At 45.0% G+C, this 12,263-nt stretch overlaps 1 protein-coding gene across 1 annotated transcript in view; it reads left to right on the forward strand.

Moving 5' to 3' along the window:
• Positions 1–12,263, forward strand: part of LOC106936981 (uncharacterized) — a gene marked incomplete at its 5' end in the record, with an annotated part of 33,487 nt that overhangs the window by 16,852 nt on the left and 4,372 nt on the right. Inside the window, 14 exons of the mRNA XM_015018246.1 lie at positions 42–158; positions 246–404; positions 520–681; positions 1,686–1,848; positions 1,937–2,124; positions 2,200–2,292; positions 3,432–3,636; positions 3,717–3,904; positions 4,772–4,869; positions 5,078–5,262; positions 7,206–7,405; positions 8,046–8,214; positions 9,347–9,456; positions 9,591–9,704. Coding sequence (XP_014873732.1) covers positions 42–158; positions 246–404; positions 520–681; positions 1,686–1,848; positions 1,937–2,124; positions 2,200–2,292; positions 3,432–3,636; positions 3,717–3,904; positions 4,772–4,869; positions 5,078–5,262; positions 7,206–7,405; positions 8,046–8,214; positions 9,347–9,456; positions 9,591–9,704 — 2,151 coding nt within the window. The remainder of the gene's footprint in view (positions 1–41; positions 159–245; positions 405–519; positions 682–1,685; positions 1,849–1,936; positions 2,125–2,199; positions 2,293–3,431; positions 3,637–3,716; positions 3,905–4,771; positions 4,870–5,077; positions 5,263–7,205; positions 7,406–8,045; positions 8,215–9,346; positions 9,457–9,590; positions 9,705–12,263) is intronic.

Consider the following 12,263-nt stretch of genomic DNA (forward strand, 5'->3'; position numbering starts at 1 on the left):
GTAGCTTTTTAGGAGCATGAAGTGCATGTCTGTTGTTGCAGACGGCCTTGTCTTCTGGAAAGGGCTGCGTATCGATGGGTTACCGCGGAAACCTGTATTCACAGACTGCAGATGTGACATGGCACAACAAGAGTTTCAGACAGGGCATGACGTACCAGGTACTAATCTGCTTCTCCGTTACTGGGGAAACCGTTAAAGTTTAGGATGCTTTTAAACGGAAGCCGTTCCTCTTTTGTTTCCTCTAGAAAAGTGCTGAGGGGTTGCACGGCCTCCAGCTGTACGTGGATCTGGACCGAGTGTCCCCTGCACCCTGTCACTCACACATGCTTCTGGCCAAAGTCCAGACCAACCTCAGGGACCGCTTGGAGCACAGAGTGGAGCTGGGGGTTTGTCCCGAACAGCCGGTGAGTCCTCATACTGGTAACCATGCAAACTAGACGAGGAAGAGGAAGTCATCCTCTTGCTAAAACTATTCGGCAATATCTAAAGATGTCCACATACCCGGTGTGTGTGTGTCAGACTCTCTGGTGGTCCGGGTTCCACAGAGTGAACTCAGGAGAGGAGCTGATCTACAGTCAGTCTAACGTTTCGGTGACCGGTCAGCCGCTCCGGTCCCATTTCACGCTCGCCCTCACCAACTCCTCCACCGCCCAGGGGACCAACATCTCTCTCTACACTGAGGTAAAGATGCTGCTGAATATTTTCTTGGTAAATGATTTATGGGTTCCAAAAAAATCTAAAATGGATCGTGTCCATTAGATTCAGCTCCCTTTACTCTGACAGCCCTAAATAAAATCCTGTGCAGCCAAATGCTTTCAGAGTATGGAGTGTGGTTTCTGAAGTTACTGTCAAAAATCAGCAGCAATAAGAGATAAAAATGGTTGTCCATTTTTATGTCAAGCTAAATGTTTTGCTCCAAAGTAAACATTTATTTTGTAAACTAAATATTTAACTTGCTAGGTAAATGAATCGCTATATAAATATTTAGTTTGGACATATAGCTAAATATTTAGTATGTGAACAAAATATTTACCTTGCTAATTAAATCTTTAGCGTATTTAGCTTGTTGGCTAAACATTTAGTTTGAAACGGTGACGTGTCGTGGTGAAAATATGACTTTGAGAAATGAGGCTTTGAAAAATGAACTACTGGAGCTGGTGTCCAGGCTGTGCCAAGCTTCCCAGTATTAGGAGTTCTGCTAATACTCAGCAGAACTCCTCCCACCGGTTCTGGAGAGTGTTTGTGTCACCTTGTAAATCTGTGAGATTCGCCATCTCTTTGGAACCAGAACGCAGGAATTCCCCCAATAAAACCGAACGTCTAAGGAAACATTGACTGATGAAAAAAATAAATAAATAAAAGGTTATTCACACAGATGGAGTGGAGGAAAACAAAATGAAACTGTTGTACAGAATTCAGACCCGGTTTCTTACAGTCGGAGTTCTCAGATCCGATCAGCCTCCCGTCTGAACAATTAAACACATTTTACCTAAACTATTATAAAGTACTTCTACACATTGGCTGTTTTGTGCATCTTTTTCCACGCCTAAATTGTTCACATCATTAAGCAAAATGTAAAAATCTGCATGTTTTTCTTTGTGAAGTTAAACTAAAAACTCAATTCTGATATTTTTATTCTTTGTTCTTTGCTTATAATGGTGTTTTTTTTTTTTTTTACTTTCCAGTCAGTGGTGGGTAACTGGAGCTTGTTGCTAGGCAGCAGCAGCATGTCAGGGCCCCATGGGGCCGGCCTCCAGGTTCACGCCACACTGGACCGCAGACATCAGGTCTGGGTCAACGGGACGCTGGGGGGCCGCTGCCTCCGGACCGCCGCAGGCTACATGAACGGTAAACAGAGGATCACCACTAACCGAGTCCAGAAAACTAAAAGGAGTAAATATGAACGTGTGTGTGTGTGTATGTGTGTGTTTTGCAGGTCCAGGCCTCTGTGAGGACATCAGTGCAGCAGTGTGTGCAGGACTGAACCACAGCTTCAAGGCCGAGGTACAGAGAAGAGAACGCTGCAGAGAGATTGAGACTCTGGGAAGCTGGTTGCTGAAGACAGCCAATCAGAGGCTGATGATGTCAGCTAGTGGCTGCTGGGAGAGATTAACTGCAATAGAGGTAACCCTAACGTCTTCAGATATGACTCAGTATGGAGTTGCTTCACTGTGTTTGCTCCTCTTCATCGTTTCGTAGGAGCGATTTCACTTCCTGAGCTCTGAGATCCAGAAGGAACTCCTGGAGAGGACGAAGGCGTTACAGCGTCTCCTAACAGAAACCACTGAACAGGTCTGCTGCCTTAAAGCTGCACTATGTCACTTAAAAAAAAAAAAGTATTTTTTTTTTACATATTAGTTAAAAGTGTCCCCAGGTCATGACAGAGAAATATGAGATAGACAATCTGTGAAAGAATCAAGCTCCTCCGGCTTCTTCCTCTGGTCCTACCACCAGCAGGAATGCACCGCTCAAAAACAACCAATCAGAGCCAAGAGGAGGGCCTTAGCACTGCTAAATGCGCTAATGGTGGAGAAACAAGTTGCTGTTCCAGGAAAACTGTTTATCCTCCGTCATCGGTGACCATGGTAACTAGCCTTAGCATTCACGGCAGGTTTTGCTGTGGTGAATCAGTTGTGGTGCAGCAGAGAGCAAGAGGAAGGCTGAGCAGCACGTACACAAGCTTGATTGACAGCACTAAGACCCTCCTCCTGACTCTGATTGGTTGTCTCTGACCAGGAAGTGATGTATTTTTGAAGCTGGCCGTATGACTACAGGGAGAATCCAGAGATTATTTTTAAACATAGTGATAATACTAAAGGGACAGAATTATGTAAAATCAACCTTTTTTATCTTTACATTATATTGTAATGTTATTCCCTCAACAAAAACGTACCTAGAGTATTGCTTTGATTCTTACATTTGTGTTTGAGAAATCCTTGAATCTCCATGGCAACCATTCATAAGTTCAGAATCCCTGGGTGGACCTAACTCCGCCTTTGAGAAGCAGCTCCTCCTCGGAGCTCTAGCTTTAAAGCTATCTAGATCCCCCGCGGCTCCCCATACCGCTCCTTCAGACTAGCTAATAACAAGTAGCAAATACCTGGAGGAACTGCACATCTACTGAACTCTTTATAGGGGCTACTTCTCAACGCAGCGCTGGTGAAAACCTTGTTAAAGATAAAAATAAATAAAGTAAAAAGAAATAGAGCTTTTAAAGAGACAGAGGCTCAATTTCTCAAAGGTAGCATAGTTACTTAATTGTGCTATAATATTGTACAATGTGCCTTGAAATCATACTGCCTCTTTAACAAATATGTATAAAACACATTATTTTTTCTAAAAGTTACATAGTGCAGCTTTAATGTTTCCCCGGTAACGTCATGCTGGACCTGCAGGTGTTGGCGATTAACTCTGTGCTTCCTGTCCCCCAGCCTACAGATATGCGGCTGCTGCAGGACTGGAGCTCCGTCCCTCTGCTCGCCTCCCAGCATGCCGAGGGCCTGCTGGGCCAGGACTCCACAGGGCTGCTGTCCCTGTGGCTCAGCAGCTCCCTGCGCCGTGCGCTGACCAGCAGCCTGCCTGACCTGCTGGGTCGGCTCCAGCAAGCCTCGCTGCAGGGACAGCAGGAGCTGCGGAGTGAGTGTCTCCAGTGTCGGAGTTCTTCCTCTTACTGCCAGGAAGACGTCATCAGCGCAGTGTCTGAACTTACTGTCCAGGGCCTCTGGCGACTCTGGCTGGTGTGTACCAGGACGTGAAGGGCCAGAGGCTGGAGGCAGCATGGAGGGAGGCTGTTGGGATGTGGACCGGCAGGCTGCTGGACGTCCTGCCTGCTGAGCTGGAGAACCCTCACCTCAGAGCCCTGGCAGCAGCAGGAGCCTCGGCCCTCACCGCTGCTCTGGACGTGGTGAGGAAACGGCAACCTCTGGTTTTTTTCCACTGTCAGTTTTGTCTGTTTGACAGCAGAAACATTTTTGCCTCCTAAAGTTTGGAGTTTAAAGGTTTCCTCATTGCCAGGCCATGTCTTTGTGTTTTTGGGTTGTTGCAGGAAGCAATCAATTAATCTGAATTAAAATGAGCCTGATAGTTTGCATTCTCATATTTTCAGGAGGACAATTTTGTTTCCAGGCATCATGATCCATTTTATTTATGGTTTTGGCTGTGTGTGTTTTTTTATTATTATTATTTTTATTTTAGTTATTGTTTTTGGTTGCTGGGTTTAATTTGGATGTTTAAATTTTCTTCCAGTTCCACCCTGCAAAAACACAAAATCTTACCAAGTCATTTTGGCCTAAGAAAATATCTTAATACACTTGAAATAAGACAATCTAACTTAAAAGTAACTTTGTAGCAACATATAGACACTTATTGTAACTAAATATCTCTTTAATATTGATGAGAAAATTCTAGTTCCATTGGTAGATAAATTGACTTATAGAAATGGAAAAATGTTTTATCAGTTGAATAATCAGCCAATGGAGAACTTTCTCATCAGTATTAAGGAATTATTTACTTAAAACAAGAGCAACCAAGTTACTTTTAAATTAGTTTTGTCTTNTTTCAAGTGTATTTGGACTAGAAACTAGACCAAAGATGCTTGGTAAGATTTTGTGTTTTTGCAGTTCAGTGGTGTGTTCTGTACAAAATTAAAATGTATTAGTATTGGTGTTCTTATTTGTGCTATAAAATGGCACTACTTTAATGTTTGTCCTAAAAGTCAATGAAAACATGTAAACACCATGAGTACTGTGTAGTAACTGAGTGTTTGGTCCAGGCGGGCCAGCAGAGCTCCCACTGGGCCGAGGCCAGACTGGCCACGGCTCTGTCTGGACTCAGGAAACGACTGGCTTCTCTCTACACATTCAGCCGCAGGTACTGCATAACTCAGGCTCACCTTAAACCTTCGTTGGCTCCTGATTTTATGAAGCTGTGTGACCGTGTGAGAGGTGGAATGTATCCCTCCTTTTTCTCTCAGAATAAGTCCTGGCTGACCTCAGTCGGTTGAAATGTTGGGCCAAATAAAGACAACAAGTTGGCCACTTTAATCCAGGGGACGGTTCACGAGGTCATTTCTTTGCAGAGACTGTGTGGTCGCTGTGTCGGTGCCGCTGCTGAATCTCAACCTGTCGAGGGCCGCCAAGGGCGGGCTGCTGGAAACAGTACTGGAGGAGTGGCTCCTGGGGCCCCTGAGGGCCCTCACCTCCGTCAGACCTGCAGCTGAGCTTTATCGCCTCAAGAGGAGACTCATGGACAGCCCGTTCAGACGTAAGCTGCTCGAGGGTTGAGATTCAACGTGTTCATATCAAACCTGTTGTAAAGTTATGTTTACATGAAACATGAGAAGAGTTTTTGATTTATTTATTTATTTCAAACAGGCCTTCAAAAACAAGGGGGAAAAAACGCACACATAAACACCTTATGTGTGCATAACAAAGTGTTCTTATTTAATCCTACACCTTATCTGAATTTACTTAGATATGTTACTTACTGACTCAGTAATTATCAGAAATTTGTAATTATTTAAACCATATTTTAATATCCGTGTACCTGTTGAGCTGCTGCAGTAACAGACGATGTTTTAAGACTTTTAGTTTCACTGGAACCATTTCAGTAAACACTCTGTTGTGGTTGAAGAGTCACATAATGGAGAAACTTTGTTAAAAATCAGACCCAGCTTAAGAAGCCGGCTTGGCTCTGAATACTTTTACAGGTAATTTGTGTCCTCTCAATTTAAAAGGCAAGCATTTCCGGTTTCTCCGCTTTGTTTGCGCATCAAAGTTTTTATCTGACAAAACAGATTTCTGAGTTCCTTGTAACGTTCTTGTTCATGCTGAAGCCATTACAGGAACATGTGTTTTGGACTTTCAGAATGTTCGGACCGTGGCTCAGTGGAGTTCAGCGTTGGCAAACCTGTCCGGTCAGAAAGAGAGGAGGGGCTGTAAATCACACGTCGACTCCTTTCTCTGTTGACAAAACACATCTGCTGATGGAAACGCTTCACATTCAATAAAACACATCTCTGCAGGCTCAGGGGCCTGTTTTCTACAAAGCTGGAATCTATAACAGTTATCAAATTAGTTTGTTTTGTTTTGTTTTTCTTCAAACATAGCCAAGTGAAGGGGAGAGAACACAGTTCTCACTGGAAACACTAATTTCAGGGTGGTGTCACTGATTCGTACTGCAGTTCCTGCCAGAACACCTGTTGACGGCGCCCAGAGTGTGTGTGGAACTGTCAGGCTGATCTGCTTCAGTACCTTATTGTACTAAAATAAATGTTCTTTACTAAAAGGAACAATAATAGACACAAAAAAGAATAAATCAACTTCTACGAATGAACTTAAACTACCACCAGTTGTTTCTTAACTAAAGTAAGCAAGGTTGGTAATCAGATTACAATTCTATTATTTAAATCTCAAGTTACCAGCAATATAAACTGCATGCTTCCAGTAATGAGCTCTTGTTTTGAAAATCTAAATGAGACACTTCCGCTGGAGAAATGGCGACAAATATTGGATTAAAAATGTAAAATAAGCAACTGTCGCCGCCTCACTGTGCAGCGGTTTCTGTGGTTACATTCTTCATAATTCTCCCAAAGAAAGCAGCAAACAAAGAACCATAAAACAATTGGAATACACCGGCTTTAAGTAAAGAGCAGGAGCCAAAACACCAGCCGATTTTGGGCAGTAATGTTTTTAGGTGTCTGGAAAATTAGCCATTTCAAAAACCTCCAGAATGTGTGTTACTTAGCAACCTCAGCAGAGCTCCTCCACATTTGGTCAGCCTGTTTTACCACTGTATGCGCTCCATAATGGCTACTGGAAAAGACAAGTGTTTTGTTGTTGACTGTCCATCTAGCAAACCACTTCCTGCATTCTTGTTGGATGTGCAGGAGGCTCCACTTCTACTTTTCATAGATGTATGGTTGTGTAACTGCAGCCATTTTAAAGTGTGTGTGTAAACGTTGAGTTGGGGGGCGTGGCCAGCAGCAGTTTATTTGGATTTAAAGTGACAGAGCCCTAAAACATGTAATTCTGAAAGGAGATGAAAATAGACAGAACTGAGCAGACTAAAATCTCATTATCTAAGAATGAATTTGTGCAAAAAAATGTAATGAACACGTTTTGTTATAGAACTATCTTAACCTGCTGAATGAAACATCACAGGTCGCCTGTAATGTGTTTGCCTCTCCCCTCCCTGTGTTCCTAAAGACCAAGCGCTGCTGGTGGCTGATCAGTTTGTGGTGACGTTTGACGGGCTTCTGTATCAACTTCCTGTTTCCTGTCCGCTGCTCCTCGCCCAGGACGTCCGCACCGAGCCGTCCTTCACGCTGCTGCTAGGCGCCAACGCTCAGAGCTCCCTGCTGATACACATGGACAACAGCAGCGTCCACATTCAGCACACCGGCCAGGTTGGTGTACTGCCGGTGAAAAGTATTCATCTTCTCAAATGTCTTGCCAGTTCAACATGAAATAAGTGATTGTATAAATATTCACCCCCTATCAGTCAGTATTTAGTAAAACACACCTTTGGATGCAATCATAGATTTGACTAGGCCACTCCATGGTTGTTGACTTGCTGGAAAATAAAAGCTGTAGTTCATTTTGTGTCCCCACAGCATGATGCTGCCACCACCATGCTCCACAGTAGGGATGGTGTGTTTGTGTTCCAAACAAAATCTTGTCTGACGGCCTTAACGCTCCATTTCGGTCTCATCAAATCCACTTCACGGAGTCTCAGTCATTATGAGACTATTAGCACTGATTGACCAGACCTCTGTTAAATTAGGTCATTCATTTTAAAATGGGGTGAATATTTATGCAGTCACTTATTTTATGCTAAATATTTTTTTAATTGTTTTATATAAACTATTCTTCATTTCGACATTAAAGATTGTTTTTCTGTTTTGTAAAAAAAAAGCCAAATTTTGTTGATGGTGATTGACTTGCAAAAGCAAAAATAGTATAAAACACCCAAAGGGGGTGAATCTTTTTATAGGCACTGTAAGTGAATGATGATGCAGACTGTTACAGAGTCTCTCTGTGTCTCAGGTGAAAGCTGACTGTAAGAACGCCGTCCCACATGGACCCCTCAGTAGCCGTGGGCTGACTGTGAAAAAAGGCTCAAACAAAGTACAGGTGTCCAATCAGAAGGGACAGTCGGTGTCATGTGACCTGCAGCTGGAGCTGTGCAGCTTCACCCTGGATGGATGGTTACATGGTAGGAGCCGAAACCTGATTTTTACATTTATTGTTTTAAAAAAGTCAAGTTTTTACTCACAGTGTGACATTATAACAAATTAAATTTTCTCTTTACATCAGTTATTATTACTGACATTATTTAACACCAGGACAAGGAGAGAATCTCATGACCAAAGAGTCAAATTTGGGGACACAGAACCGGTTTCCTTTCTGGACGGTGTGACCTCATGCTCATGAGCATCAGGAAATCAAAATCCAGAAATGAAGGCGACTAAAAGAGGTTATTGTTTTTCTTCATGACCTCATGACCTCTTTGCTGATTTCTTTAGATTTTCTTCCCATGATGTCACATGAGTGTATTTGAGGTGTTAAAATCCACCTGAGCCTCCGCTTAGGTGGATTTGTCAGTTAACCTATCAGAAGCCTATAAATCCATGACATCATTATCCTGGTTTTCATAAATTGTATAAAAAAATAAAAACATGTAATCTTAGTGTATGAAAACTTCTACATAAAGAAACAGAAAAACATGTCCTCTATTCTGACATTTAGCAAATAGATATAAATAATTCTAAGACTTAAAGATGGAAATTTGTCTGATTTAATGTCAGACAGTAAGATGTTTTTTTGACAGGGTATCATTGTGCTCATAAGTTTACATACACTGGTGGAATTTCAGATTTTTCTTTTTTTATTCAATTTTTCATAAAATATGCCTGAGAACACAAAAAAATATTTTCACTCATGGTCTGTGGTTAGCTGAAGCCATTTATTGTCCAACAAAAATCATAATAACCTTGATTAAAGGCAAAAATCACCAGGGTATGTAAACTTTTGATCAGGGTGATTTTGAGAGTTTTTGTCAAAATGTTTTTAGCTTATTAATTTTTATGATTTATTTTATTTTATTTTATTTTTGTTTTTTTGTGATTTACAAAGAGTAAGCCCATTTGTTTGACAAAAAATGTCTCAATTAAAACCCTGAGCATGAGTGGAAATAGTTTTTGCGTTATCAGTCACATTCTCTGAAAAACGTCCAAAACTTCAGAAATTCCACCGGCGTCCATAAACTTATGAGCCGTACATAAACATGTGATTTCCACGGTAAACGTAAAGAAACGTTTTCTGCTTCGACTCGTTTCCCTGCTCAGGCACATCCACCGGTCTGCTGGGGACCAACGATAACGACGCAGGCAACGATTTCTCTTTGCGTGACGGATCTCAGGCGAAGACTCTGGAGGAGTTTTTCCACAGTTGGGAGGTCGGATCAGCAGTGCCATTTAAACTTTTTTTCCCCTCCATAAATGTCTAAATGTCATAAATGTTTGCTTTGGTGGAGTGGAGCTTATCTGAGCATGTTTGTCTTTCACTGGTCCCATCTGTCTGCATCTGCAGCTGGAGCCAAAGTGCAGTAAATCCACAGAAGTTTCCACAGCAGCGGTGAGCCTGGCGAGCTGCGCTTCCTTCTTCTCTTCCGCAGATTCGCCTCTCAGTTCCTGTTTCAGGGTGGTAAGTGAAGAGGAAAATACTTCTAGTATTCCTCAGCTACTTTTTAGCTTGTTGGAGATAAAGAAATTCAAGCTGATTTAAAAAAAAAAAAAAAAGCACTGTGTGAGGAGATTTGTCTGGCAGAACATCTCAAGTAGATTTTTCTAAAATTGGATTGAATTCCATGGCAAGAAACAGCAGATAAATTATCCAAAAAAAAATCTGTTTTTCTCCTTTTCAGGTGAGATTTTGTTGAGATATTCTTTATGTGACCATAAGATCCGAACAGGAGCAGAATTTTTATAATGTAACTAAAAACTTGTTGCCCCCCATCTTGGCGCCTGTACGTTGGAGTTTACCCCAGTGAACGAGAGGGTAGCCTCCCTCCGCCTACGGGTGGGGGGATGGGTTCTGAATGTTGTCTGTGCTTACGGGCCGAACAGCAGTTCAGATTACCCACCCTTCTTGGAGTCCTTAGAGGAGGTACTGGGGGTCCCCTCCTGGGGACTCCCTTGTTCTGCTGGGGGACTTCAACGCTTACGTGGGCAATGACAGTGAGACCTGGAGGGGCGTGGTTGGGAGGAGCGGCCCCCCCGATCTGAACTTGAGTGCTGTTCTGTTGTTGGACTTCTGTGCTCGTCACGGATTGTCCATCACGAACACCATGTTCAGGCATAAGGGTGTCCATATGTGCACTTGGCACCAGGACACCCTAGGCCGCAGTTCGATGATCGATTTTGTCATAGTTTCATCGGATCTGCGGCCATATGTCTTGGACACTCGGGTGAAGAGAGGTGCGGAGCTGTCCACTGACCACTACCTGGTGATGAGTTGGCTCTGGTGGTGGGGGAGGAAGCCGGTCAGACCTGGCAGGCCCAAACGTTTAGTGAGGGTCTGCTGGGAACGTCTGGTGGAGTCCCCTGTGAGACGGAGCTTCAACTCCCATCTCCGGCAGAACTTCGAACACGTTCCGGGGGAGGTGGGGGACATTGAGTCTGAATGGACAATGTTACGTGCCTCCATTGCCGAGGCGGCTTATCGGAGCTGCGGCCGCAAGGTTGCTGGTGCCTGTCACGGTGGCAACCCTCGAACCCGTTGGTGGACACCTTCGGTGAGGGATGCTGTCAAGCTGAAGAAGGAGTTCTATCGGGCCTTTTTGGCCTGTGGGACTCCAGAAGCAGCTGATGGGTACCGGCGGGCGAAGCGGCATGCGGCTCGGGTGGTCGCTGAGGCAAAAACTCGGGCGTGGGAGGAGTTTGGAGAGGCCATGGAGAAAGACTTCCACACGGCTTCGAGGCGATTCTGGTCCACCATCCGGCGTCTCAGGAGGGGGAAGCAGTGCAGCACCAACATTGTTTATAGTGGGGATGGTGTGCTGCTGACCTCAACTCGGGACATTGTGGGCCGGTGGGTGGAATACTTTGAAGACCTCCTCAATCCCACCAACATGCCTTCTGTTGAGGAAGCTGAACCTGGGGACTCTGGGCGGGCTCTCCAATCTCTAGGGACAAGGTCGCCGAGGTGGTCAAAAAGCTCCTCGGTGGCAGGTCCCCTGGGGTGGATGAGATCCGCCCGGAGTTCCTTAAGGCTCTGGATGTTGTAGGGTTGTGTTGGCTCACGTGACTCTGCAATATCGCATGGGCATCGGGGGCAGTTCCTCTGGATTGGCAGACTGGGTTAGTGGTCCCACTGTTCAAAAAGGGGGACCGGAGGGTGTACTCCAATTACAGAGGGGTCACACTCTTAAGCCTCCCTGGTAAGGTCTATTCAGGGGTCCTGGAGAGGAGGGTCCGTCGGATAGTCGAACCTCGGATTCAGGAAGAGCAGTGTGGTTTTCGTCCTGGTCGTGGAACACTGGACCAGCACCCTCAGCAGGGTCCTGGAGGGTGCATGGGAGTTCGCCCAACCAGTCTACATGTGTTTTGTGGACTTGGAGAAGGCGTTCGACCGTGTCCCCAGGGGGGCCTTGTGGGTGGTTCTCCGGGAGTACGGGGTACCGGGCCCTTTGATACGGGCTGTCAGGTCCCTGTACGACCGGTGTCAGAGTCTGGTCCGCATTGCCGGCAGTAAGTCGGGCTCGTTTCTGGTGAGAGTTGGACTCCGCCAAGGCTGCCCTTTGTCACCGATTCTGTTCATTACTTTCATGGACAGAATTTCTAGGCACAGCCGAGATGTTGAGGGGATCCGTTTTGGTGGCCTTAGGATCGCATCTCTGCTTTTTGCGGATGATGTGGTCCTTTTGGCTTCATCGGAACGTGATCTGCGGCTCTCACTGGAGCGGTTCGCGGCCGAGTGTGAAGCGGCTGGGATGAGGCTCAGTGCCTCCAAATCCGAGGCCATGGATTTGGCCTTTTTCTTGAGCCGGAAAAGGGTAGAGTGCCTTCTCCGGGTCAGGGGGATCGTCCTGCCTCAAGTGGAGGAGTTTAAGTATCTGGGGATCTTGTTCACGAATGGGGTAAGAAGGGAGAGGGAGATCGACAGGCGGATTGGGGCAGCGTCTGTCGTGAAGCGGGCGCTGTACCGGTCCGTCGTGGTGAAGAGAGAGCTGAGTCAAAAAGCGAAGCTCTCGATTTACCGGTC

This window comes from Poecilia latipinna, unplaced genomic scaffold (assembly GCF_001443285.1).
Source record: "Poecilia latipinna isolate Pla-1442-1.1 unplaced genomic scaffold, P_latipinna-1.0 Scaffold2256, whole genome shotgun sequence".
Lineage (NCBI taxonomy): Eukaryota > Metazoa > Chordata > Actinopteri > Cyprinodontiformes > Poeciliidae > Poecilia > Poecilia latipinna.